At 38.9% G+C, this 26417-nt stretch overlaps 1 protein-coding gene across 3 annotated transcripts in view; it reads right to left on the bottom strand.

Annotated features, from left to right (window-relative positions):
• THADA (THADA armadillo repeat containing) overlaps nt 1–26417 on the bottom strand; it is a 323933-nt gene that overhangs the window by 231845 nt on the left and 65671 nt on the right. For all 3 annotated transcript variants that reach the window (XM_047782177.1, XM_047782178.1, XM_047782179.1), the window contains exons 23-25: nt 11755–11887; nt 4957–5070; nt 2161–2283 (exon numbers count right to left, since the gene is read on the bottom strand). In XM_047782177.1, the coding sequence (XP_047638133.1) occupies nt 2161–2283; nt 4957–5070; nt 11755–11887 (370 nt within the window). The remainder of the gene's footprint in view (nt 1–2160; nt 2284–4956; nt 5071–11754; nt 11888–26417) is intronic.

Here is a 26417-nt window from a genome sequence, read left to right as displayed (position 1 = left end):
GTCCTCAGGAGTAGTTAGACAATGCTCCTAGACAGAATCGCAGGCATTTATCTTTCTAACAGGAAGATGTACAGTTTTCCAGGCAGCAGCTGGCAACCTTGACGATCCCTCTGTACATCGGGAGTCACTGCCTTGGGCTGCACGGCAATATACTGACTCTCAATTAGAGGCTCATCAGACAGTTAGGAAATGGTCTGGGCAGCTCACTAATTGGAAAGCCTGCCTTTCTGGTAAATTCTCTATTCTGCAGGTAACATATTAAGGTCTAGCTTCTTTTCTCCTTTCACTTTGCCAGTCTTTTTTTTTTTTTTAAGCCATAGTCAAGTGCCTACAAACTCTAGGTTAGTCTCCTTGATTCTAGAAGGCATGATGATGTAGAAAAACAATAAAATCACGGTGTTTCTCTTAGGAACTATTTAAAAAAATATGTGAAAGTTTAGGAGTTCCCGTTGTGGCACAGTGGTTAACGAATCCAACAAAGAACCATGAGGTTGTGGGTTTGATCCCTGGCCTCACTCAGTGGATTAAGGATCCGGCGTTGCCGTGAGCTATATGGTGTGGGTCACAGATGCGGCTCGGATCCCACGTTGCTGTGGCTCTGGCGCAGGCCGGTGGCTACAGCTCCTATTGGGCCCCTGGTTTGGGAACCTCCATGTGCTGTGGGAGCGGCTGAAGAAAAGGCAAAAACACACACACACACAAAATATATATATATATGAAAGTTTAAATCCAACAACTGTACTGGGTATTGCCCACTATCTCAGCATTCTGAATCAAAAAGCTTTTGTACCGAGATAACATTGCAAATATATGTGATGTGTGTGTGTGTGTGTGTGTGTGTGATTCAGCATTTAACCTCCCCCATTTTAATGTTTCATGCCTTTTTTTTCACCTTTTAATAGAGTATATTTCCAGCACTCTGCTCTACAACTGATACCCAGAGCCCACAACATCCACAAGAAAGACACATTCAGATCCTTAAAAGTCAGTCTGCTTCCAGCTCAACATCAAATGCAAATCAAAACAACAAATGAAATACCACTTCATAGCTGTTAGGATGGCTGCTATCAAAAAAAATGGAAATACCAAGTGCTGGCAAGGATGTGAAGAAAATGGAACGCTTGTGCATTTGTAATGGGAGTATAAAATGGTGCTGCCACTGTGAATACAGTTTGGCAATTTTTCAAAAAGTTAAAATACGTAATTACTATATGATATACATAAATGAATTGAAAGCAGGGGACCTCAGACAGATACTTATACACCAGTGTTCACTGTAGCATTATTTGTATTGGCCAAAAAGAGACAGCCTAAAAGTCTGTCAACTGAGGAATGAATTAACAAAATGTCATATATCCACACAATGGAATTTCATTCAGCCTTGAAAAAGAATGATGTTATGTTACATGCTACAACATGGATGAACCTTGAAAACATGATGCTACATGAAATAACCCAGACACAAAAGGACAAATACTGTATGATTCCATTTACATAAGACACCTAGAATAGGCAAATTCATAGAGACAAAAAGTAGAACAGAGGTTACCAGGGGCTGGGGGTTGGTGGAGATGGGGAGTTACTGTTTAATGGGTATGGAGTTCTGTTTGGGATGATGAAAAAATTCTGAAAATGGACAGTAGTGATGACTGCTCAACATGGTGAAGGTACTTACTGCTGCTGAATTGCATGGTTAAAATGGTAAATTTTTAAAAAGAGATAATTGACAGTTTAAACAAAAATGATAACAATATAGTATGGGTGTACATTATACATAAAAGTAAAATGTATAATAAAAGCACAAAGATCAGGAAGAGCGAAATGGGGGTACATATTGTTAGGTTCTTATGCTTTAAGTGAAGTGGTAAAATATCACTTGAGGGTAGATTGTGATGTTAAATTTAATACTATAAACTCTAAAAGAAAACAATCACTAAGATAATAAAACAGAGAGTTATGGCTAGTAAGTCAACAGGAGACAGAATGTAGTCATAAAATACCAACGGTCAAAATGTAGCTTGATCCAAGGATTTATCCCTTGGACTACCTCCTTGATAAAACGCAATTAATATTTTTTTATCATCCAGAGAAAGGTTAGTTTATTAAAACCTACTCAGAGGTATAATTAAGTCAATGAAAATAAATGGCAAAAGCACTTACTGCCCAGACTGGTGATGTAAAGCCCAGAATTGCAGCCTTAGCTCCATCAGCAACATAAGGGATAATAATTTCTCCCAGACGTGTATCTCTGAACAAGGCTCTAAGGATATTTAAAGCATGAACCTAGAATAAAAAGTTCAAAATTAGTTGTAAGTCGAAGACCGGAATAATTTTAAATCTATACATACCCAGTAACAATCATAGCCTCAAAATGAGAAATTACCAAAGTATAAGAAGAAATGGACAAGTTGCAAGTGAAATAGCAGATTTTATTTTGTTTTTTGGTTTGTTTGTTTGTTTGTTTTGCTTTTTAGGGCCTCGCCCTCGGCATGTGGAGGTTCCTAGGCTAGGGGTCCAATCAGAGCTACAGCCGCCGGCCCATGCCAGAGCCACAGCAACGCAGGATCTGAGCCTCATCTGTGACCTACACCACAGCTCATGGCAACGCCAGATACTCAACCCACTGAGTGAAGCGAGGGATCGAACCCACAACCCCATGGTTTCTAGTCAGATTTGTTTCTGCCGCGCCATGACAGGAACTCCAGATTTTATTTTATTTATTTATTTTTTTATCTGTTTTAGAGCCGCACCTGCAGCATACGTAAGTTCCCAGGCTAGGGGTAGAATTGGAGCTATAGCCGCCAGCCTTCACCACAGCCAGAGCAACGCTAGATCCAAGCTGCATCCACAACCTATACTGTAGCTCAGGACAATGCCAGATTCTTAACTCACTGAGCAAGGCCAAGGATCAAAACTGCATTGTCAAGGATTCTAGTCGGGTTCTTAACCCACTGAGCCACAAAGGGAACTCCAAAATAGCAGATTTTAATAAAACACACCTAATAATTGATAAATCAATTTCTTAAGTTAGCAAGCTTTGAACAATGCAATAAAAAAGAGTGATCTAACAGATATATGTAGTTCTGCAGCATATGGAGTTTGGGGCCAGGGATCAGATCCCAGCTGTGGCTGCAACCTAAGCCATAGCTGTAGAAACACCAGATCCCTAATCCACTGTGCCCAACCAGGGATCAAACCTGTGTCCCAGTAATCCCAAGAAACCACAATCCCATTGTGCCACAGTGGGAACTTCCGAAACATTTATTTTTTAAAATGACCTCAAACCTAGCCACAAATAAAGCCTCAAAAAATACCAAATAATTAATACATTACAGATTCTTCTTTCATCATGGTGGAATTGAGTTAGACATCGATTCCTTTACATACTTTTAAAGTTGACACATTTTAAAATACTAGTCAAAGAAAAAACTTTTTAATATTTAGAGTTGAACAACAATGAAGATGCTATAAATCAGCACTTGCGCAATGCACTTTAAATGGAACATAAAAGATATGCACACGTTAAGCTTCTATTGAAAAATGAACTGGAAAAAAGGTCCAATGAAGGAGTTTCTGTCGTGGCTCAGTGGTTAACGAACATGACTAGTATCCATGAGGATGCAGGTTCAATCCCTGACCTCGATCAGTGAGTTGAGGATCCAGTATCGCTGTGAGCTATGATGTAGATCACAGATGTGGCTCGGATCTCACGTTGCTATGGCTGTGGTGTAGGCCAGCAGCTGTGGCTCCGATTTGATCTCTAGCCTGGGAACTTCCATGTGCCACAGGTGCATCACTAAAAAATAAAAATAAAAAACGACAGCAAAAAACCCAGCGGAAATGGATTCTTGATTTGGTTTCCCTAAGTTTACAGCAGCACTATTCCAATAGTCAAGAAACAGCCTACATGTCCATCAGCAGATGAATGGATTAAGAAGATGTGGTGCATATATATATACACACACACACACACACACACACATACATATATATATATAAAATGAAACTACTCAGCCATAAATAAGAGATTATCATACTAAGTGAAGTTAAGTCAGAAAGAGAAAGACAAATAATACTATATGATTATCACTTATATGTGGAATCTAAAATATGGCACAAATGAACCTATCTACAAAACAGACTCACAGACATAGAGAACAGACTTGTAGTTGCTAAGGGGATGAGGGTGGGAGTGGGATGGACTGGGAGTTTGGGGTTAGTAGATGCAAACTATAATTAGAATTTATAAGCAAGGAGGTCCTACTGTATAGCGCAGGGAACTATATCCAGCCTTTTGTAACAGACTGTAATGGAAGATAACATGAGAAAAGGAATGTGTATGTGTATATATATATATATATATATATATATATATATATATATATATGACTGGGTCACTGCTGTACAGCAGAAATTGGCACAACACTGTAAATCAACTATACTTTAAACAAAATTTAAAAACAAAAAACAAAAAACAAAAAACAAAACACCTGATCATCTTGGTCAATCTACAACAACTAAAGCAATGGTTTACTTTGTGCACTGGAAAAACCAAACCAAAACAACCCATCCAAATAAGCTTCAATTATCTGTCTTATCTTTAAGAGTTCTGTATCTTGGGAGTTCCTGTTATGGCACAGTGGTTAGTGAATCCAACTAGGAAGCATGAGGTTGCGGGTTCGATCCCTGGCCTCGCTCAGTGGGTTGAGGATCCAGCGTTGCTATGGCTGCGGTGTAGGCTGGCGGCTACAGCTCCAATTGGACCCCTAGCCTGGGAACCTCCTTATGCTGTGAGTGCAGCCCTAAAAAAGGAAAAAAGACCAAAAAAAAAAAAAGAGAGAGAGAGAGAGTTCTGTATCTTTAGCAGGTTTGTTTTGTTTTGTTTTGTTTTATAAAGTACTGCACAGATTTAAAACCACTGTCTTCCTAGCAGGGTTTGTGTTTTTCCATTATTACCTTAGGGACTGTGCTCTTTGAGTCATCTGTAAGTCCAGCCAAAGAGATTAACTCTTTCATTGTTATTTTCAACAAATCCATTTTGCCTTTCTTAGGTTCAGACGCCAAAAGAGCCTATGGAAAAACAAAGCAACAATTATCAGGATTATTATTTCATATACATCTATTTGCTACTTCCCAGAACTGATCCCCAAATGCAAAATCCACTTTATAAAAACATGCTGTGTTACACAAGTTAATTAAGCCATATGGCCTTGGGCAAGCATCTTAACTTCTGCAGCCCTCAGATTCTTCACCTGCAAAATTAGGTGGTGATGTCAGGGAATTTCTAAGGTCACCTCCAGTTTCCTTGTTAGTTATATAATTCTAAGAGGTTGAAAATGGCTCTTGTTGACAACTCTTCTAGGACCGTAAAGAGATGGAGGGTCTCAGATACAATAGGCAAGTCAGTTTTAGTAACAAATTTATCCAACAGAAAACTTCTCTTTACTTGAAAAACAAACCTCTGGGTTAAATTTTTTTTAAGGATTTGGAAACTCCCTGGAGACTGATCAGTTATTCTTCACAAGCATCTACCTGCAGACCTATCAAACTGTAGCATCAGAAACTCCAAACTAAAGGACACACTACAAATTTCAAAGGGGGCCTTATATTTGAATTATCAAGAGCTGCTTATTTATTTTGTTTCTAACAATTTGCCAATGTTCAATAAATACAAAAATGGGAGTATCAAACCACTTGAAGCAATAACAAGGAATGAAGTCCTAATACATGCTACAACATGGATGAGCATTGAAATATGATGCTAAGCATCCATGAGGATGCAGGTTCAATCCCTGGCCTCGCTCTGTGGGTTAAGGATCCAGCATTGCTGTGAGCTGTGGTGTAGGTCGCAGACGGCTCAGATCCAGCATTGCTGTGACTGTGGTGCAGGCCAGCGGCTACAGCTGGGATTCAGCTCCTAGCCTGGAAACCTCCATGTGCCGTGGGTGTGGTCCTTAAAAAAAAAAAAAAATAAGTAAAAGAAATATGGTGCTAAGCAAAAGAGAACAGAAACAAGGACCACATTATTATACGATTCCACTTACATGAAATGTCCAGAATAGGCAAATCAACAGAGACATAAAAGAGATTATTAATAGTTATGTAGGACTGGGAACAGCTGGAATAATTCAAATGTAAGTAGCTACTGGCTGCCAAGAATGCAAGTTTCAAACTATTCACCTCCTTTTGAAGCATGTATAATCCATAAAGAGGAAAGTAAAGATACACAGGCACAAGACTTAGTTTTAAAAAAGAAATATTTCACAATATATTTATGTACAGAAAACATACACTATTTTTTTTTTATTTTCCCACTGTACAGCAAGGAGATCAAGTTATCCTTACATGTATACATTACAACTACATTTTTTTCCCCCCACCCTTTGGTCTGTTGCAACATGAGTATCTAGACAAAGTTCTCAATGCTACTGAGCAGGATCTCCTTGTAAATCTATTCTAAGTTGTGTCTGATAAGCCCAAGCTCCCGATCCCTCCCACTCCCTCCTCCTCCCATCAGGCAGCCACAAGTCTTCTCCAAGTCCATGATTTTCTTTTCTGAGGAGATGTTCATTTGTGCTGGATATTAGATTCCAGTTATAAGTGATATCATATGGTATTTGTCTTTGTCTTTCTGGCTCATTTCACTCAGTATGAGATTCTCTAGTTCCATCCATGTTGCTGCAAATGGCATTATGTCATTCTTTTTTATGGCTGAGTAGTATTCCATTGTGTATATATACCACCTCTTCCAAATCCAATCATCTGTCGATGGACATATGGGTTGTTTCCATGTCCTGGCTATTGTGAATAGGGCTGCAATGAACATGCGGGTGCACGTATCTCTTTTAAGTAGTTTTGTCTGGATAGATGCCCAAGAGTGGGATTGCGGGGTCATATGGAAATTCTATGTATAGATTTCTAAGGTATCTCCAAACTGTTCTCCATAGTGGCTGTACCAGCTTACATTCCCACCAACAGTGCAGGTGGGTTCCCTTTTCTCCACATCCGCTCCAGCACTTGTTATTTGTGGATTTATTAATGATGGCCATTCTGACTGGTGTGAGGTGGTATCTCATGGTAGTTTTGATTTGCATTTCTCTTATAATCAGCGATGTTGAGCATTTTTTCATGTGTTTGCTGGCCATCTGTATATCTTCTTTGGAGAAATGTCTATTCAGGTCTTTTGCCCATTTTTCCATTGATTGATTGGCTTTATTGCTGTTGGGTTGTATAAGTTGTTTATATATTCTAGAGATTAAGTCCTTGTCGGCTGCATCATTTGAAACTATTTTCTCCCATTCTGTAAATTGTCTTTTTGTTTTCTTTTTGGTTTCCTTTGCTGTGCAAAAGCTTTTCAGTTTGATGAGGTCCCATGGGTTTATTTTTGCTCTAATTTCGATTGCTTTGGGAGACTGACCTGAGAAAATATTCATGATGTTGATGTCAGAGAGTGTTTTGCCTGTGTTTTCTTCTAGGAGTTTGATGGATGGTGTCCTGTCGTATATTTAAGTCTTTCAGCCATTTTGAGTTTATTTTTGCGCATGGTGTGAGGGTGTGTTCTAGTTTTATTGCTTTGCATGCGGCTGTCCAGGTTTCCCAGCAATGCTTGCTGAATAGACTTTCTTTTTCCCATTTTATGTTCTTGCCTCCCTTGTCAAAGATTAATTGACCATAGGTGTCAGGGTTTATTTCCAGGTTCTCTATTCTGTTCCATTGGTCTGTCTGTTTTGATACTAGTACCACACTATTTGATGACTGTGGCTCTGTAGTATTTCTTGAAGTCTGGGAAAGTTATGCCTCCTGCTTGGTTTTTGTTTCTCAGGATTGCTTTGGCGATTCTGGGTCTTTTGTGGTTCCATAAAAATGTTTGGATTGTTTGTTCTAGTTCTGTGAAAAATGTCCTGGGTAATTTGATAGGGATTGCATTGAATTTGTAGATTGCTTTGGGTAGTATAGCCATTTTTACAATATTGATTTTTCCAATCCAGGAACATGGAATATCTTTCTTTACATCTTCTTTGATTTCTTTGATTAAAGTTTTATAGTTCTCGGCATATAGGTCCTTTACCTCCTTGGTCAGGTGTATTCCGAGGTATTTGATTTTGTGAGGTGCAATTTTAAAAGGTATCGTATTTTTGTATTTGTTTTCTAATATTTCATTGCTGGTATACAGAAATGCAACTGACTTCTGAATGTTAATCCTATATCCTGCTACGCTGCTGAATTTATGAATCAGTTCAAGTAGTTTTTGGGTTGAGTCCTTAGGGTTTTCTATGTATAGTGTCATGTCATCTGCATACAGTGACAGTTTTATCTCTTCTCTTCCTATATGGATGCCTTTTATTTCTTTTGTTTGTCTAATTGCTGTGGCTAGGACTTCCAAAACTATGTTGAAGAGCAGTGGTGAGAGTGGACATCCCTGTCTTGTTCCAGATTGGAGTGAGAAGGCTTTCAGTTATTCCCCATTGAGGATTATATTTGCTGTGGGTTTATCATAAATGGCTTTGATTATATTCAGGAATGTTCCCTCTATAACCACTTTGGCGAGGGTCTTGATCATGAATGGATGTTGGACTTTGTCAAATGCTTTTTCTGCGTCTATTGAGATGATCATATGATTTTTGACTTTTTTTTTGTTAATGTGGTGTATGATGCTGATTGATTTGCGTATGTTGAACCATCCTTGTGAACCTGGGATGAACCCAACCTGGTCATGGTGTATAATTTTTTTGATATGTTGTTGGATTCGGTTGGCTAAGATTTTGTTGAGAATTTTTGCATCTATATTCATCAATGATATTGGGCGATAGTTTTCTTTTTTTGGTGGTATCTCTGTCTGGTTTTGGAATGAGGGTGATGGTGGCATCATAGAATGTCTTTGGGAGTATTCCTTCTTCTTCAACCTTTTGAAAGAGTTTAAGGAGGATGGGCACCAATTCCTCTTTATATGTTTGATAGAATTCACCTGTGAAGCCATCTGGTCCTGGACTTTTATTTGTAGGGAGTGATTTTATGACCTCTTCAATTTCATTTCTAGTGATCGGTTTGTTCAGTTGGTCTGTTTCTTTTTGATTCAGTTTTGGCAAGCTGTAAGATTCTAGAAAATTGCCCATTTCTTCCAGATTGTCAAACTTGTTGCTGTATAGTTGTTCATAGTATTCTCTTATGGTTTTTTCTATTTCTGCTGTATCCGTTGTGATTTCTTCTTTTTCATTTATAATTTTGGTTATTTGGGTTCTTTCTCTCCTCTTCTTAGTGAGTCTAGCCAGGGGTTTGTCAATTTTGTTTACCTTTTCAAAGAATCAGCTCTTGGTTTTATTAATTTTCTCTATTGTTTTTTGAGTCTCTATTTTGTTGATTTCTTTTTAAATTTCCTTCCTTCTGCTGACTTTAGGTCTTTTTTGTTCTTCTTTTAGAAGTAACGCTGAGTAGTTATGTTGTGAGCCACATGGGAAGTCCCGTACACTATTTTTTAACGACCATTCAAAAAATTTTTATATCTGTCTACACAAAAGGTAAGCTCATGAATGAAGTAGGCCGTTTTTCTCTATGGCTAACACCAAGCAGAAGTTTCCATCAGCATAAGAATATCACTTTATTGGTAAGTCATGCTAAGAAAAATGGGCCCTTTCTGAGCATATTTTTCTAATAATTTAGATTTTATTCAACTAAAATAAATAAGAAAGCTATATATGGAGTCCCCATTGTAGTTTAGTGAGTTACGTACCCGAGTAGTACCCATGAGTTTGCAGGTTCAATTCCTGGCCCTGCTCAGTGGACTGCCGTGAGCTGTGGCGTAGGTCACAGAAGCGGCTCAGATCCTGTGTTGCTGTGGTATAGGCTAGCAACTGCAGCTCCAATTCGATCCCTAGCCCAGGAACTTCCAGATGCCACATATGTGGCCCTTAAAAAGCAAATAAATAAATTAATAAGAAAGCTATCTGTGGAGTTCCCGTCGTGGCGCAGTGGTTAACGCATCCGACTAGGAACCATGAGGTTTCAGTTCGGTCCCTGCCCTTGCTCAGTGGGTTAACGATCTGGCGTTGCCGTGAGCTGTGGTGTAGGTTGCAGACGCGGCTCGGATCCCGCGTTGCTGTGGCTCTGGCGTAGGCTGGTGGCTACAGCTCCGATTCAACCCCTAGCCTGGGAACCTCCATATGCTGAGGGAGTGGCCCAAGAAATAGCAACAACAACAACAACAACAACAAAAAAAAAGACAAAAGACAAAAAAAAAAGAAAGCTATCTGTGATTACCGATGTGTCTTCTGCCAACCATAGTTTTTTTTCCTCCAATAGCTGTGTGCGGTTACAGCATTATTCTCGAGGCTGGGCTAAGAAAGTGCAGTTCTGACCACTCTATCACTATGACCAATATTCAGTACTGGCTGGGAACCAGAGACGGAAGCACAAGACACAAACATGCAACCAGACCTTGCTGATGCATTAACATCTGTCCTCAGACAGACATACGAGGCAAAAACACACTAGGTCAGAAAGAATTACAGCTTGACCCACGCTAATCCAGAATAGGTCAGATCAGAAAGGAACTGACTTTTGAAGGTCACCAAAACCTACCTAGCAGAACTACCTCGGTGACTTCTGTGTCAAATCAACCTCTACAACTGGTGCCCACCGTCACCAAAACATTATGACTTTGGGAAGGTGAGGGAGGAATAAGAAAGGGAAGGAAAAAATGTTGGGGCACTAAAGAAGACTTCATTTCACTTATTTTCATTGCTTTTATTACACCACTCCCTTCCTAGGTTTTATCTTCCTGAATATTAAACAATGATCTTTCAGTTCACATCTGATTTAGTATTGTGAGGACTTGGTTTTTATTTTTTGGATTCATAAAGGTTTCAACCTCTTAATTTCAACAGTGTGGAAATAAAATATTTTCCTTTCAAGTAGCAATATCTGGGTGTGCTGATATAGAAGACATCGCTTTAAGGTATAATGTTAAGTGAATAAAAAAAAGTAAGCAGAAAACAGTGTGTGGAGTATGCTCTCACCTTCATTAAAAAGAAAATGCACCCTCACATAGACACACCTCTACTCTTATAGGAGAGGGGTTCAAGAGGCAGGGTGCCTGGGCCAAGTCTTAGTTCTGTTCTTACTATCTCTGTGGCTATTGGCAAGTCACTTAACTAGCTTTTCTAAACTCCATTGTCTTCACCCACAATATACAGATGATAATAGGACCCATCTGGCAGGGCTTGAGGAAGGACTAAATAAAATAATACATGTGAAATAACCACTTACAAAAGTTACCTGCTATTAGGATTAGGATTGTTTTATGCATGGATATTTTATGGAAGGATTCAAAAGAAACTGTTGACACTGGTTGTCTAAAGAGAGTCTAAAGGGTTGTTGAAATGAGAAGGATAATTTTTCTAATTTAAAAAAAAAAAAAAAAAGGTAGCATAAGCACTTCCTGGAAGTGAGCAATGAATGCGTCACAGCAATGTCTTCCCACTCCACATAAAGGCGGAAATCTCTACCACCCTCTGTTCACATGGCAAGACTGTGCTCTTACAGGGTTTGTTCCAAGAACAGATCTGTCACAGGAACATACTGTCCACACGTGAAAACAAAGTCACAAATGCTACAGTACTTGTGAAATATACTATAGAAAGGACAGAACTGTTCCTTCTGCAATATGCTCACTAATAAGTTGGAGGGTTAGAATATACTACTATCAAAAGACCAAAAACAAACAAACGAAACCCCCGCTTTGATCCCATAGAGAAATACCTGTATGTAGAAAGGAATTCCAGCACTGCGCCTTGTAGCACAGAGTTTGGATGAAGCATCACTGCATTTAATTTCCTCTAAGACATTCCATAACCACTGTTCGGGGAGCTTTTGCAGGCTCACATTAGGGCATCTAGAAGACATATATAAAGCAAACATCTGGAATGGTCAGGTATCTAAAAGTAAAAGTCAACTATCAATATATATTCACACTGTTAGGAAGTTATAAATATCCTTACATTTAGAGGGAAGGGAATAAAAATGCCTCACTTTCTCCTTTTCATCTACTTTCTTCTTTATGATGGGTCTTAGGATTGGAAGCTATTACAGCTTTCACTTCTTACGAAAGCATGCAGAATACGTCTTGTGTGCCAATAAGCTTTAATACCTAGGTTTGCACAATCAAAATGTTCTGAAGGTTAATCAAGTTTCACCCAAGCTCTATCTATATGCAAAACTCAAATTTCTAACAAGAACTAATCTTACAGTTTATTGTAAATTTTTATTCTACATTGATAGAGGTTATATATGTGTGTGTATATATATATATTCAAAGAAAACACATCTTCAAGTATATTTCAGTAATCTTTTTAACTCTCTCAATGTGTGGCCTATCACAAATAAAATTTTCATTTGGATCCTGTGGAGAATTAATAAAGCAAATCATTTGGAAAGAGCCTTAAATGTTTTGAAGTTATTGGACATTACTATTAGTGAGATTCTGTTCCATTACATTAAATGTTATTCTAGAATGCTTAAAAACATTTGACATAGGGAGTTCCGTTGTGGCACAGCGGAAACAAATCCGACTAGGAACCATGAGGTTGCAGGTTCGATTCCTGGCCTCGCTCAGTGGGATGAGGATCCGGCGTTGCCGTGAGCTGTGGTGTAGGTCACAGATGTGGCTCGGATCTGGTGTTGCTGTGGCTGTGGCATAGTCAGGGACAATAGCTCCAATTAGACCCCTAGCCTGAGAACCTCCATATGCTGTGGGTGTGGCCCTAAAAGGACAAAAGACCAAAAGAAATTTTTTTGACTTATAAAATTTTTTTCGGGGAGTTCCCGTCGTGGCGCAGTGGTTAACAAATCCGACTAGGAACCGTGAATCCAACCATGAGGTTGTGGGTTCGATGCTTGGCCTTGCTCAGTGGGATGAGGATCCGGCATTGCCGTGAGCTGTGGTGTAGGTTGCAGACGCGGCTTGGATCCCGCATTGCTGTGGCTGTGATGTAGGCTGGCGGCTACAGCTCCGATTCGACCCCTAGCCTGGGAACCTCCATATGCTGAGGGAGCAGCCCAAGAAATGGCAAAAAAAGACAAAAAAAAATTTTTTTTCAACTTACATTCTACTAAATTATTTAACATTTTCCTAAGAAACAGCATATTTAGCAGTAGCAGACACAACTATTTTAGGAAGATCATAATTGAACTAAAAATAATAAGAAAATAAAGAGATAAAAGTTCAAGGGAAAAACACTCTCTTTTTTAAGGTAACTGATCTCCAATTTGTAAAGAGAATTAGATCTCTTAGAAACACGTGGTTTGTTTTTTTTTTTTTGGCTTATTTTAGTTTGATGTAGGATAGACAGCTTCAATTTCTGACTATAAACATTCCAAATAGCAACTCAAACTAGTTATTTATGTCTGGCATAGCACAAAATACATAAATAATACTACTTTGAAAGAGGCATTTTTACAAGTTTGATATGTTTTTTAGAAACATCATTTTAGCCACCAGTGTTACAACCAAATCTGCCCACTCCCAGCAGACTCTGTGATTCTAAGGTTTCCTTTCAGCATGGCTTAACATCCATCACCTCATTCCTGCTTCTTCCCACTTGGCTCCCTCAGCCACCCAAACCAGCCACCAACAGTCTGAACCACAGGATTAAAAGAGATTCAAAGGAAAAACAACCAAATGCAAAGTGTGAACCTTGTTTAGATTCCAACTTGAAAAAAGCACACGTAAAGAAGATATTTTCAAATAATAGAGAAATAAAGATATTTATGTATGTATTAGATGTTATATACACCAAGGAATTATTTATAGAATGTGCCGGTGGCACTGTGGACATGGAAGAACAGTGTCCATATTTTTTCAGAGATGCACACTGAAGTGCACAGTAGTGAAAATAACAAACCAGGGATGTATTTTAACACTTCAGCAAACAACAATGAACCAGATAGATGTAGCCAGTGTGGCAAAATTATGGTAACTGTTGAATCTGGGTGATGGATAAAGATGGTTCATTATTACATCTCTCTCCATATATACATGGGTGTGTGTGTGTGTATCTTTGTGAAACTTTAATGTTTTATATATCTTTATATATGTTTAAAATTTGTTTGAAAACTTTCATAATAAAAAAATCCATTAAAATGTTTGAATTTTTTATAATAAAATAATTCTCCCACACTTACAATTATAAGGACTGAAATTACTTCCCAATCACTGGGTTTGTATCTTTTAAAAATTATGATAAAATGGATCTGTTTCACAGAATAATTTCTCAAGTTTATTACTAACATCTTGCCAAGTTGGTATAATCCTTACACAGATGCCCAGTCAAAACCTGAAATTCAAATCCCTCAGGGCTGTTATTTAAGTGCTAATGATAGTTATGATTACTGACTTTTTTGCTCATTCTTCAATGTCTTTTAAGAATATTTGGGTTAATTTATACCACAATGGGTGAGTGGAGGGAAAAAAAAGAATTAAAGCAAAGTCATCTTTTCATGACCTAACCATTAAAGAAAAGGCTGGAGTCACAGAGGAGAAAAAAGGAAAAATTTCTTGATCTAACATTATCTGCGGATTTCATTTACTTTGATTTTCTTCCCCACCACAGGACCATGGGCAATGTAGGACTGGCTTACAGAAGTCAAGGACTAAGTATCCTGTAGGAATTCACCAGGTAGGAAAAAACAAGAGGGGAAAAGGAACAGCAGGAGATAAGCGTTTTTTGTTTTTTTTTCCTATTTCCTTATTTTTCTATCAAGCGCACTGAAATACAAGTACAACGAATATTAGTTCACTAATGCTCCCACCTCGGCACAGTCAGTGAGCTTCTCCTGAGCCTCCCTGAGCTGGCACACAGAGGTTCGAGCAAGATCAACCAATCTGAGAAAGCAGGCAGGTCTAGAATCTGGAGTTCCCGTTGGGGCACAGCAGAAACAAACCCAACTAGGAACCATGAGGTTGCAGGTTCGATCCCTGTCCTTGCTCGGTGGGTTAAGGATCTGGCATTGCCGTGAGGTTGGTGTAGGTTGCTGATGTCATTCGGATCCTGCATTGCTGTGGCTGTGGTGTAGGCCTGCGGCTACAGCTCCAATTGGACCTCTAGCCTGGGAACCTTCATATGCCATGGGTGGTGCCCTAAAAAGCATTTAATTAAAAAAAAAAAAAAAAAAGAATAGGTCACCTCCCAGACATCACCCTTCTTTACCTGAACTCACAGTGGCTCTTGACTGTTAACACACCTTGAGCTAACTCCTTTTCCATCTTAATTAAATCTTCCAGTTTGAAAGGCCCCCTATGTCCTAGTCCAAACCTTCGTACCACAATCTAACATGAAAAATCCTTCCAAATTTCTACAAAGACCTTCTGTTCCGATAAGGTTGTTCACTTGGCTGGTTCCTAGTCTAATATACACACCACACATACTACATATTCCCAACTAGGAATTTGCTTACGTCTCCATGCTCATTCCTATTCGTACATACTGGTGAAACCTCCTCCAAATACTGCATCTCACAAGGACCTTTCCTTTCTCGAAGGTTCTTAGAGTAACCACTGGGCACAAGATGCACAAGAGGTCAGTACAGTGCCATGGAGGGGGTAGAATTTGGGCTGGACTTAGAAGGATGTGTAGGCAGAATGATGGAAGCCTACATATGTGGGGTTGAGGAAAGGGGCATTGAGATGGCGGAGGAAATAGCTTCAGTGAAGGCCCTAAAGACAATTCCCTAATTTAGATTCTTGGTTATTATAACTATAAACAGTTAACTAGGCCTACTTATTCCCCTGAGTGCTGCACACTAAGGCTAAACGCTTCTTGTTAATTTGGGAAACTTGAAAACAAAGGTCAGAATCATGTTCGATGAGGTCAAAGCTGGCAAAATGCCCTTGAAAGAGATCTCTCTGCCCACCACAAAGGATCTAGGAATGTCGGGAGCTCTGGGGAATGCCCAAGGCACCTGCTCCTACCATCTAGTCTAAACCTTCTTGGTCTACTCTGGAATTCCCCAGGATCATACTAGCTTTCCTGCAGAATCTTTCAGTTATCGGGCTTCCAATTTGGACTTTGCCATTGGACTCTATTCTGCTGATTCCCTTGCTTAGGAAGGGATCCCTCCCAAGCCAGTCCTGCCCTATAGCCATACAGAGCAAGGGGCCCAACAATAGAACTCCTACCTTTTTTACTAAAATAAAACATGATATATTTTAAACAAAATCCATTTACAAGTTTTGTTTAAATTATCACATTGAAAATATATCTGCTTGCCATTAAGAAAAGAATAATAAACATTTATCAAATGCCTATTATACATCAGACACAGCATTAACATTAGGCTGTTCACACCTTATCTTACCTTGCAACACAAAAATCTGCAAGAAAGTATTATTTTCCCCAACTGACATATGAGAGAGTATATCACAGTGGTTAGGAAGACAGACAATGAAGCCAAGGTATTTAGTTCAGAATCCTTGCTCTGCCACCAGACGGCTGTGTGATCCAGGTCAAGTCTCTCTATTTCTCACTTTTCCCCTTTGTAAAATGAAAGCTATTGGGAGAATTAAATGAGTTTATTCTTATAAAGTGTTTAGTAAGTTCTTAAAAGTTATTTTCTAAAGGTATTAACTTTTATTATGAGAAAAGCAAGTTTTAAAGAGTTTCAATTTAACTTGTGATAGAGATGCAACAGCTGATTTTTATCTTGACAAGACATAAACTGCCCCCACAATACATATTAATAATAACCAAAATACACAAATAGAATCCTAAAATTAACTGAGCTAAAAACCAAGATAATTTTATGGGTAAAATATAAAAGAAATGCAAAGCAGCAAATGTGCTGTATAAAAATTAATACACAGAAACCTCAATTAACTGGGAAGCCAGAAGGGGGAGCTCTCATGCCCTATCAAGATAGCAAAGCCCAAAGGAAGAAGAATGATTTCTTGCCTGGCAAGAGCTCAGCCAATGAGAGACTACCAAGCTCTGCCAATGAAAAGCCACTATACTTTGAACTCTCAACTCCTCCAACGGATTCTTTTTTACTATAGCCCTCTCAACTTCCTTTTCCCCCCTTTAAAAGCGTTCTTCTTCCCTTGCTAGGTCTGTGGGGGTGGAGAGGGTAGAGTGGGTGGAGGGAGGAAATGGGATATGTACACAGCTTGCCATGGTTGCAGACTACAAACTGTAATTCTTTGTTGATCTGGAATAAGCCCATTTTTGATGGAGAAATAACTGGTAGTCTATTTGCTTCAGGTCAATAGCTGATAACAGAAATCTGCTAGGTCCAAACTCTAGAAGCAGCAATAATGGCCAGAAAGTCAGCTCCTGTGGATAACTTGCCTAAATCCCCAGAAATGGGGAATTTCAGTGGCTTTCTCTCCCATAAAAAGGTTGAAAAAGGGCTACTGCCACAGCTGCCTGAGGCTATACCACCAGGAAATGCCATGGCTCCAGGGAGACTCCGTCAACCATCCTGATTACTGGTCTGTGATATCCCCAGTATCACTGTGGATGGAAGATCCAAAATGCCACCAGCCAATCTATTTCCTGTGATAGACAGGAATAAGCCTAGAGACAAAATATAAATAAGCCAAAAAGCCTCCCAATCATAGCCAGCAAACCAAAATTCAAAACACTGAAATAAGGTTTATATTAAGAAAGAAAATTAAAAAGAATCAATAATTAGAACATAAATTCACTCTAAATGAAGCTTTATTTTATGGAACAGTCTGACAAAAACCTTAAAATAATTGTTTAGAATATTCGAGAGCTAAATGAAGGAATAACTTCTATTCAAAAAACAGCAAGAAATTATGAAAATCAGGCAGTACTGAAGTAAGAATAGGCATATATGAAAATAAAGGCATTGGAAATATTGGTGATGAAAATACACTTTCAAAATTCACCAAAAAGAAAAAAAAAAAAAGGAGTTCCCTTGTGGCACAGCAGGCTAAGGATCCAATGTTGTCACTGCAGCAGCTCAGGTTGCTGGCAGAGCACAGGTCTGATCCCTGACCCAGTGCTTCCACATGCTGCAGGTGTGGCCAAAAACAAACAAAAAACAATTTTAAAAAATTCAAAGACAAGTTTCTTGTTGGTAATAATAAAAGACACAATATTGTCCAAGCACTGAGGAAAAGTAACTGTCAATTGGAATTCTATACCCAGCTAAACTACATTCAAAAGTGGGGGTAAGATAAAAACAATCTGATACATACAAAGAATAAGTCTGGCTCCCAGAGACCTACATAAAAAGAAACCCTAAAGGACATACACTTCAGCAAAGTTAAGTAAACCCAGAGCAGTCACAATATAGTGCCTAGTATATATCTCAAACTTAACATGCCCCAAACTAAACTCTTGATCTTCCTCCATAAATCTACTCTGCCCAGTCTTCCCCATTCTAGTATATGAGTAACAAATCCTTTTGCTCAAATACCAAGTCTAATCTGTTACCGTATTCTGTCAATCTACTTTCAAATTACATCCAGAGTCAGATAACTTTTTTACTATCTCCACCACTCTTCAGACCTTCACCATCACTTTCTTGAATTTCAATAATACTGTAGCCTTCTAACTGGTCTTTCTGCTTTTACTATTAGTCTTTTCACAGCAGTCAAAACAATCTCTTAAAAGGCTAGATCATGATACTCTTCTATTCACAAACCCTCCAATGGCTCCCCATTTTACTCAGAGTTAAAGCCAAAGTCCTTTCTATGGCTTATAGTATCTAGCCCTCATTACCTCTCTGACCTTATCTTCTGTAACTCTTTCCCTTACCCACTCCACTAACAAATGGCTTACTAGTTATTTGTTAAATATCCTAAATCTATGCCTCTCAGGACTTTTGCACTTGACCTTTCTCTATGCCTGGAATGCTCTTCCTCCATTCATACAATTGTTGATTACAATGCTCATTATATTTTTCAATCTGTTTAAATCTTTCATACTAATTTTTAATCTAGCAGAGAGAGACAGAGAGAAATCAAATAATTTACCCAAGATGATATAGCTAATAGGTGATAGACTAAGAATCAAAATGTAGACTGACACCAAAGCTCTTGCTTAATAAATTAAAGGCATTATTCAAGGTGGCTGTCTTAAATGCTCAGACACACATTTGGCTTCATTTGATTCATGACAGATATTATCAACTCTCTTATTATGTGCTTCAGTGGATTTCATTTTTTTCACTTGGGAAAAAAAGATCTATTAAGTACCTACGAGTTGACTGGCACTATGTTGTGCCCTAGGAAAAAAGCAGTAGAATAAAAATTCCAAATTTTATATGATTCAGAAAGCAAGTTCCTGTGGCCAGAGTGTATTGTTTTTAAGGACTGCCTTCCTAATCATGTCTTAGTAAGGTTACCATTCAGACTGATTTCCATCCCTGAATATCTACCAGCAGAGTGGGGATTAAAGCAGTTTTGAAGCAAAACTGGTGATATGAATGGAATGCTAGCTAGAGAATTAAAATACCCTATAGAAAATCCACTCAGCAGATAAGCTCTTTGTGGTTGACTTCAGGTAAACTGTGTCTCACTCATTTTGGAGGTATTCTAACTCCCTTAAACAACTGAGGACATTTATTACTGTTAGTAAACTGTTTTCTTACATGAACTGAATGACTCACTGCTAGCCTAAAGAAACCTTCACACACACCGTTAAACACAAAGCAACTGATTTCCTATTTTAAAGGTGAAATTTCACATTGCAAATGTGAAATACATTTAAAGCCAATATATGAAGCAAAAATCCCAGAAAATTATCAAAACTCAATTGCCAAGAAATTAATTATGTGTAATCTCAACTGAGTAAAGGTTAAGCCTCCGCCAACATCTTCATGTCCCAAGTAATAATTTACTTACCAAGTTGTAAATAAGGAAGCAAATCATTTCCCTTTCCCATAAACACACTTTCATTTTGTCAAGGTTAAGAGCAATTCCAAATGAAAACATTCAAATAAATACATTACTAGGTACAGAAAAATAAATGTCAATAAAAACAAGACTATCTATTTAATGATTGTTAATAAACTTTTACCTTATCATGGTTCCTTACTTCTCTTTCCTTATTTTTCATCATTTAAATAATTATAAATAACACAAGGTGGGGGGAAGATTTTGTTTTTGGTACAAAACCAGGATTGGTCCCTAACCTTCATTCGGAATAAATGATGTGTATTTACTCAAGCTCAGCATCATCAGTCATCACCATCATAATCTGAATGAAGAGAGCTATAAACAATAATTTCAAAAATAACAAACACTTAGCCCCACTACTCAGAATAACACACTTAGATTCCTAAAACACTACACATCACGTATCAGAGTGGATGATACACTGGCAACCAAGGGGGGAATGATTAGTTCTGGTCTAATTACAAAGCTGTAAGAATATTATTCCATCATATAGATGAAAACAGAGGAAAGTGAAAAACATGTACCTTCTTACATTTAAAAAAAAAAGAGAGGAGTTCCCCTTGTGGCTCAGTGGTAAAAAACCCAACTGGTATCCCTGAAGTAGCAGGTTCGATCCCTGTCCTCAATCAGTGGGTTAAGCGTCTAGCATTGCTGTGAGTTGTGGTGTAGGTCACAGATGCAGCTCGGATCCCACACTGCTGTGGCTGTGGTGTAGGCCAGCAGCTGCAGCTCCGATTCCAACTCCCAGCCTGAGAACTTCCATATGCCTTGGGTGTGGCCCAAAAAAGACACAAAAAATAAAAAGTGAGGTTTTCAGGGAAAGTAGAAGAAAGGTAATCTGATAATTTCAGAATCACCTCCAAACCTCTACCATATTAATGTTATTAGGAGGAATTCCACTTTTCTCACTCACCCAAGTCCAGCGTTTTGCAAAGCAAAGCTTCCTATAACATAACAAATCAGACCATTGATTTTAAGCTGGCATTGGGGGAGAGGCTATACCTTTACACTTAGAACAGTAAGCCTTTTAGGTTTAAAAGAGAAAAATTATCCATAATGTAAAAAAAAAAAAAAAAAAGGGTGTTTGCTTTCACAAGTTACAGGCTTTAAATACACCAAGCACGAGGTCTTACATCATCTACTGATGTTATTGAACAAACCAAGGTTCCACGTACAGGTGGAAAAGGAGTCAGGAGGAGGATAAAGGCAGTCTGAAGAGATAAATCATACTTTCTGGGAACAGAAACTTTCGTTCCAATTAGTTTATATTCACGTAGTTTTTCATTTGTCCCAACCAGCCCTTCTCCCCCTTCCCCGCAACTCTGTAACATACATATGCACTTTTTTTGTTGATCATCTTAAAGTTACTTACTAGGGTCCACACATACTAATGTTTGTACAATTCCCAAGATACTTTGTATTTTTTTTATCCATCTGTTTGGAGACACTTTGGGAAAAAAAAAAATTTCAGGGAGCACGAGATCCTGGCTCACAAAACCCTACATATTTGGACAACCTCTAGCATTCTGTTCTTTAAATACACCAAAGGCTTTTGCAATAATTGTTCCCTTGGAATATAATTGTTTCTCTTGGAAAGCTTTTCCCTCAGAAAGCTGCTGCTTCTTGTTATACAAGCCTTGACTTACTTTAGTATGAGAGGAAAGAGAATTTTATTTACCACCAAACTTTATCACATCAAAATACATATTGCTTTATTACAGTTTGTTATTTACTAGATGGCCTTTAAAATATAAACTCCATGGACAGCACATGGGAACTATATCCAATCTCTTGTGATAGAACATGATAGAATACAAGAAAAAGAATGTAAACATGTATGACTGGGTTACTTTCCTGCACAGTAGAAATTGACACAACACTGTAAATCAAATATACTTTAATAAAAAAATTTTTTAATAAATAGAAAAAAAAGAAAAGCTACACTTACCAAAAAAAAAAAAAAGAAAGAAAAACTGAAAATCATTCAACTATGATGTTGAGATCACTATGAGAAGTTTGGAATTTATCTTCCCAGGCATTTTTATAAATACATACAAATGTAAATCAATAAAAAATAACATATGAACTTCATGATATCAGGGACACACTCTGTCCTATCCACGTCCTTATTCCCAGTACCCAGAACAAGGCCTGGCATCCCAATAGGGAGCTAACTGAATATCTATTGGGTAAAGGAACAATTTAGGACTTAACCAACTCCATTAAGTGCACCAGTCTACAAACTGGGCTGACAAAGTAAGAGGGTATAGTAACTGGAAAAGAAAAGGTTAAACAGCAGTGCTTTCCAGTGACAAGGGGATGCCACCATTAGAGCCTGCAGGTGGTTCAAGCCCTTAGCTTCCTCCAACAGGTAGGAACACACTCAGAGTCTGCACATACCCAGGTCACAGCACTGAAAGGAAGATATTTTCTACTGAAATTTCCAATCAAAACCAACTCTGGGAGTTCCCATCCTGGCGCAGTGGTTAACGAATCCGACTAGGAACCATGAGGTTGCGGGTTCAGTCCCTGCCCTTGCTCAGTGGGTTAAGGATCCAGCGTTGCCGTGAGCTGTGGTGTAGGTCGAAGATGCAGCTCAGATCCCGCGTTGCTGTGGCTGTGGCGTAGGCCGGCGGCTACAGCTCTGATTTGACCCCTAGCCTGGGAACCTCCATATGCCTCAGCAGAGGCCCTAGAAAAGGCAAAAAGACAAAAAAACAAAAAACCCCAACTCTGTTAGCCTAAATACTACCCCAAGAGATCATTTTTTCCCCCCAGTATTCAAGAACAGAACGAAGGATAGAGTTCAAAACCCAGCAGAGGGTTCAGGTTTGTGTAAAGTGTTATTTAAATGAGGTTTGTACCTGTGTGAACGTAGGATAGGAACTATGTTTCAAATGACCAATGTTTCCGAATTCTAACACATATAACATTCAATCCCAGATTATAACCATTCCCTTCTCTCTAAAGGCTCTTCAGGAGACCACGCCCATGCCTTTGATTATTTCCTTTGTGTGGATGTCTCTCAAATACATACCTCTAGTAAGGATGACCAATGTCCCTGTCTGCCCGGGACAGAATGGTTTCCCAGGATGCTGTATTAGACATTTTTAGGGCTAAAACATCAGAGCCGTCCCAGATCACCCTGTCTCCCACTCCGATCCCTCCCCCAATCTCCTGACCTGTATTTCCAACTGTCTGCTATGCCACTAGGCAGCCTCTAACACCACCTCAAACTCAGCACAGGTAAAGTATTATCCTGCCTCCCATCGGGCCCTTCCTCTTGCCTTGCTTGTTTCATTAATGTGTTAATCACTCTTCCCACAACCTGGGACAGACAGCTCAGTGAGTGGACTTTTTTCCTGGTCTTCCATTTCTGCCTTGTAAAGCACCCAAATTATTTCTCTAAAACCAAAGATGAAAATTCTAAGCGAGAAGTGCCTCTAAGAACAAGAACCATGTTTTACCAGTACGTCAGCCTCTATAATGTCCACCTATCACAATTTCTTACATAAAGCAGGTGATCAATATACCTTTGTTGAATTGCTTATTCCTGATGCAGAATGAAGTTCAGAAAAATGAGTTGGATTCTAGTGCTGGCTCTGTCACCAACTAGTGGTGACTATGGACAAATCACTTGATTTTTCAATGCCCAAGAGTGAAAATAAAATCATTGTAAAAATGCTCTGGGAGTTCCCTTGTGGCACAGTGAGTTAAGGATCTGGCACTGACACCGCAGCAGCTCAAGTCATTTGCTATGGTGCAGGTTTGAGTCCCTGACCTGGGAACTTCCACATACCTCAGGCCAAAAAAAACCAAAACCAAAACCAAATGCTCTGAAATTCAATGAGATATTAGTACTGGGTGACTATTCCAAATGGAGAAAACAATGACCCTAAATTATATAAGTACCCAAAGCTCCTGATGAAACTGTCTGAAAAACACCTCATCATGGCCCCACACAGGCCACAGCCCCCTGTTCGGGTCTTCACATGCCTCTCTTAGTTCTACGGAGTTAAATGTCTCAAACTTAGGTCCTAATAATTGTCTCTAGGTTAACAGAAACTCTAGCTTGCCACATCATACTCTTAATGGTCAAATGGAGCATCTGGCATACAGTAGCTGTTTAAGAAATCGTTTGTTGAATGAATAAGGACCAACTGGTGTGCACATCGGCTGCTGCACATTCATCAGCTGGCACATCTGCTGCCTGCTCCTTCAGGGAGGCAGATAATTGAAAAACTAGGTGTAGAAAAGAAGGGCTGAAATCTGAAGGCTCATCCCTGGTATAAGCACTGGGCCTAGAAAAACACAATAACAGCCTAACCTGGAGGGCCAACTATTCAATGAACTTTCTGTCTACTGCCCAGCAAGGCAAGATTACTTCATAAGGAAGTGATTTCAAAACTCTAGAGTTGCTGGTGTTTATGATAATGAAGGAATTGAGAGGTAAAAATGGAACCACGCAAGGCTCTCAAGAACAATGCGGCAGACACTAGTTGTTTGTTTTGGTTCCTCAGCACACAATCCAGAGTCAGCCAGGAAAAGGCAAAGAAAGGTCCTTGGGCCAAGCAGCCCATGCTCGCCATGCCAGCCCCATGCACGCACCAACCACAGGCATGGGGAATGCTAGGCTGCTTGTGCCTCTCCACTGAAAGAGCGGACATCCTCTTTGTCTGAAGGCTCTTTTTGCTTCACTCCAGTGTCAAATTAATACAAACTACGCATTGTCTTCAGTCTCTGAGTATATGGAAAAATTGTAACTTTCTTACAAAGGATTCAAGGTTCTTCAAAAGCAACATTCATTAAATGTTATTAATCCACAAAACTCCTAAGACATTGGTTTACCAGTTCTAAAAGAAGGTTACTACAAACGTATTCAATTTACCTCAATCTTTCATACCCGAAATCCACACTTTCCGAAACTAGACAGCAGGATTGTACACCGAGCAGAAGCCTCAGAACTAAAAGAGGCCTCAGAAGGCCAATTCTCGTATTTAACCAAAGAGGACAGAGCAGCCTAGAGAGGTTACATGGCTCCTCTAGTGTCATCAGAGCTGGTGGGTGGAACTGGGTCAGCTTTAACTCACACCTCAATATTCTTTACACTCCATGAGAGAGGGGGTTAAGGATAGGGATGCAGGAGGAAACAGACCACTGTGATTGTCCCGTTCAGCACAGTCAAGAAGTAGTAGGGAAAAAAAAATTTTAAGGCTGACAGGAAAGAGGCAGGGGAGTTTTGTTTTGTTTTGTTTGTTTGTTTATTTGGTTTGGTTTTTCTATGCTAAGTGCTATCACCTGAGTCCCTACCTAAAATAAAAGAATTGCCACAGGCCAGGCCATGGCTGGTGTTTAGGTCTTTGTGAAGATCACTGAAGCAAATGATTGTTCTATAAACGGATTAGTCCAATTTCGATCCACAAAGCTATCTCACTGGTAGTGGGTAAGTATTCTAAGATAAGCATAAAACCCAGACTGAAATCAAATTACATATGCTGTATACCGACTAATTGGTCATTAGACTATTTTGTGCCAATAAATTAGGTTCCCTGACTACAGAGTGGCTTTCCAATGGCTTCGTCCACCCACCTAAGTATGGTAACACAGAGCTATTTTTGTTGTTGCTGAGTTCTGATTAGTTATATTACTATTGTTAATTGAGAAATGTTACCTTCATTTCCTCAAACTCTTTCAGTATGGTTATGTTTCCTTACATAGAAATTTTTCCAAGCTCCTATTATTTCCTAAGTTAAATTCTCCACTCCATTCATTCTTTGGTCAAGTATTGTGTTTATTATTTTAAGGTTCATGTTTATTATTTCAATGAAACTAAACAGTGACAAATGTGCAGAAAGGTTGTGTGCATGTGCAGGCACATTTTTAAAAGGGAACATAGCCCTGAAGCATGGAGAAATTTTAAGCCTGAAAAAAACGATTTGCCCAAATGAGATCCAGTGAGGAAGCTACATATCAACAGAAGCCATCTTAACCTCCTTCACCACTATCAAATATTGTTGAGGTTTACTGCAGGCTAAAACATCAGGGGGTTATTGTGAAGCCTCAGCTGCAGGCACAGGCAATAATAACAATGATCAAATCTAAATTGAATTACCAATCAGAAAGCCACGGGGAGAAGGGCAAGATATGGTGGATTTCAAAAAGTGGTTAGAAGGATGTAACAAATTGTTCGTTCTCTTAATATTTAATATAATTCTTCTCTGAGATCAAGCAGAAAAAAATTGACATTAAAAACTCTGAGACTTTACTAACGAAGTCGAGAAAGAAGTTACTAAACACAAGATGCCTCGGTAGTTGAGTCTAAATGACTCAGTATTATTATGAGGACTTTAAAAATGAGTATTCAAAGTTCCAGAAGGTAATATCTTACTCAGCTATGGAGGGGCTTAAACAGAAAAATCCAAGCGTCATAAACCAAAGACACAACAAAGATCTAGATTTTAAACATTAAGGCATTCTAGTTTTAATCCCTTTAATCCACTGT

Source organism: Phacochoerus africanus, chromosome 5, assembly GCF_016906955.1.
Source record: "Phacochoerus africanus isolate WHEZ1 chromosome 5, ROS_Pafr_v1, whole genome shotgun sequence".
Classification (NCBI taxonomy): Eukaryota; Metazoa; Chordata; class Mammalia; order Artiodactyla; family Suidae; genus Phacochoerus; species Phacochoerus africanus.
Note: the sequence above shows the minus strand (reverse complement) of the source record. Positions and strands in the feature narration are given on the sequence as shown.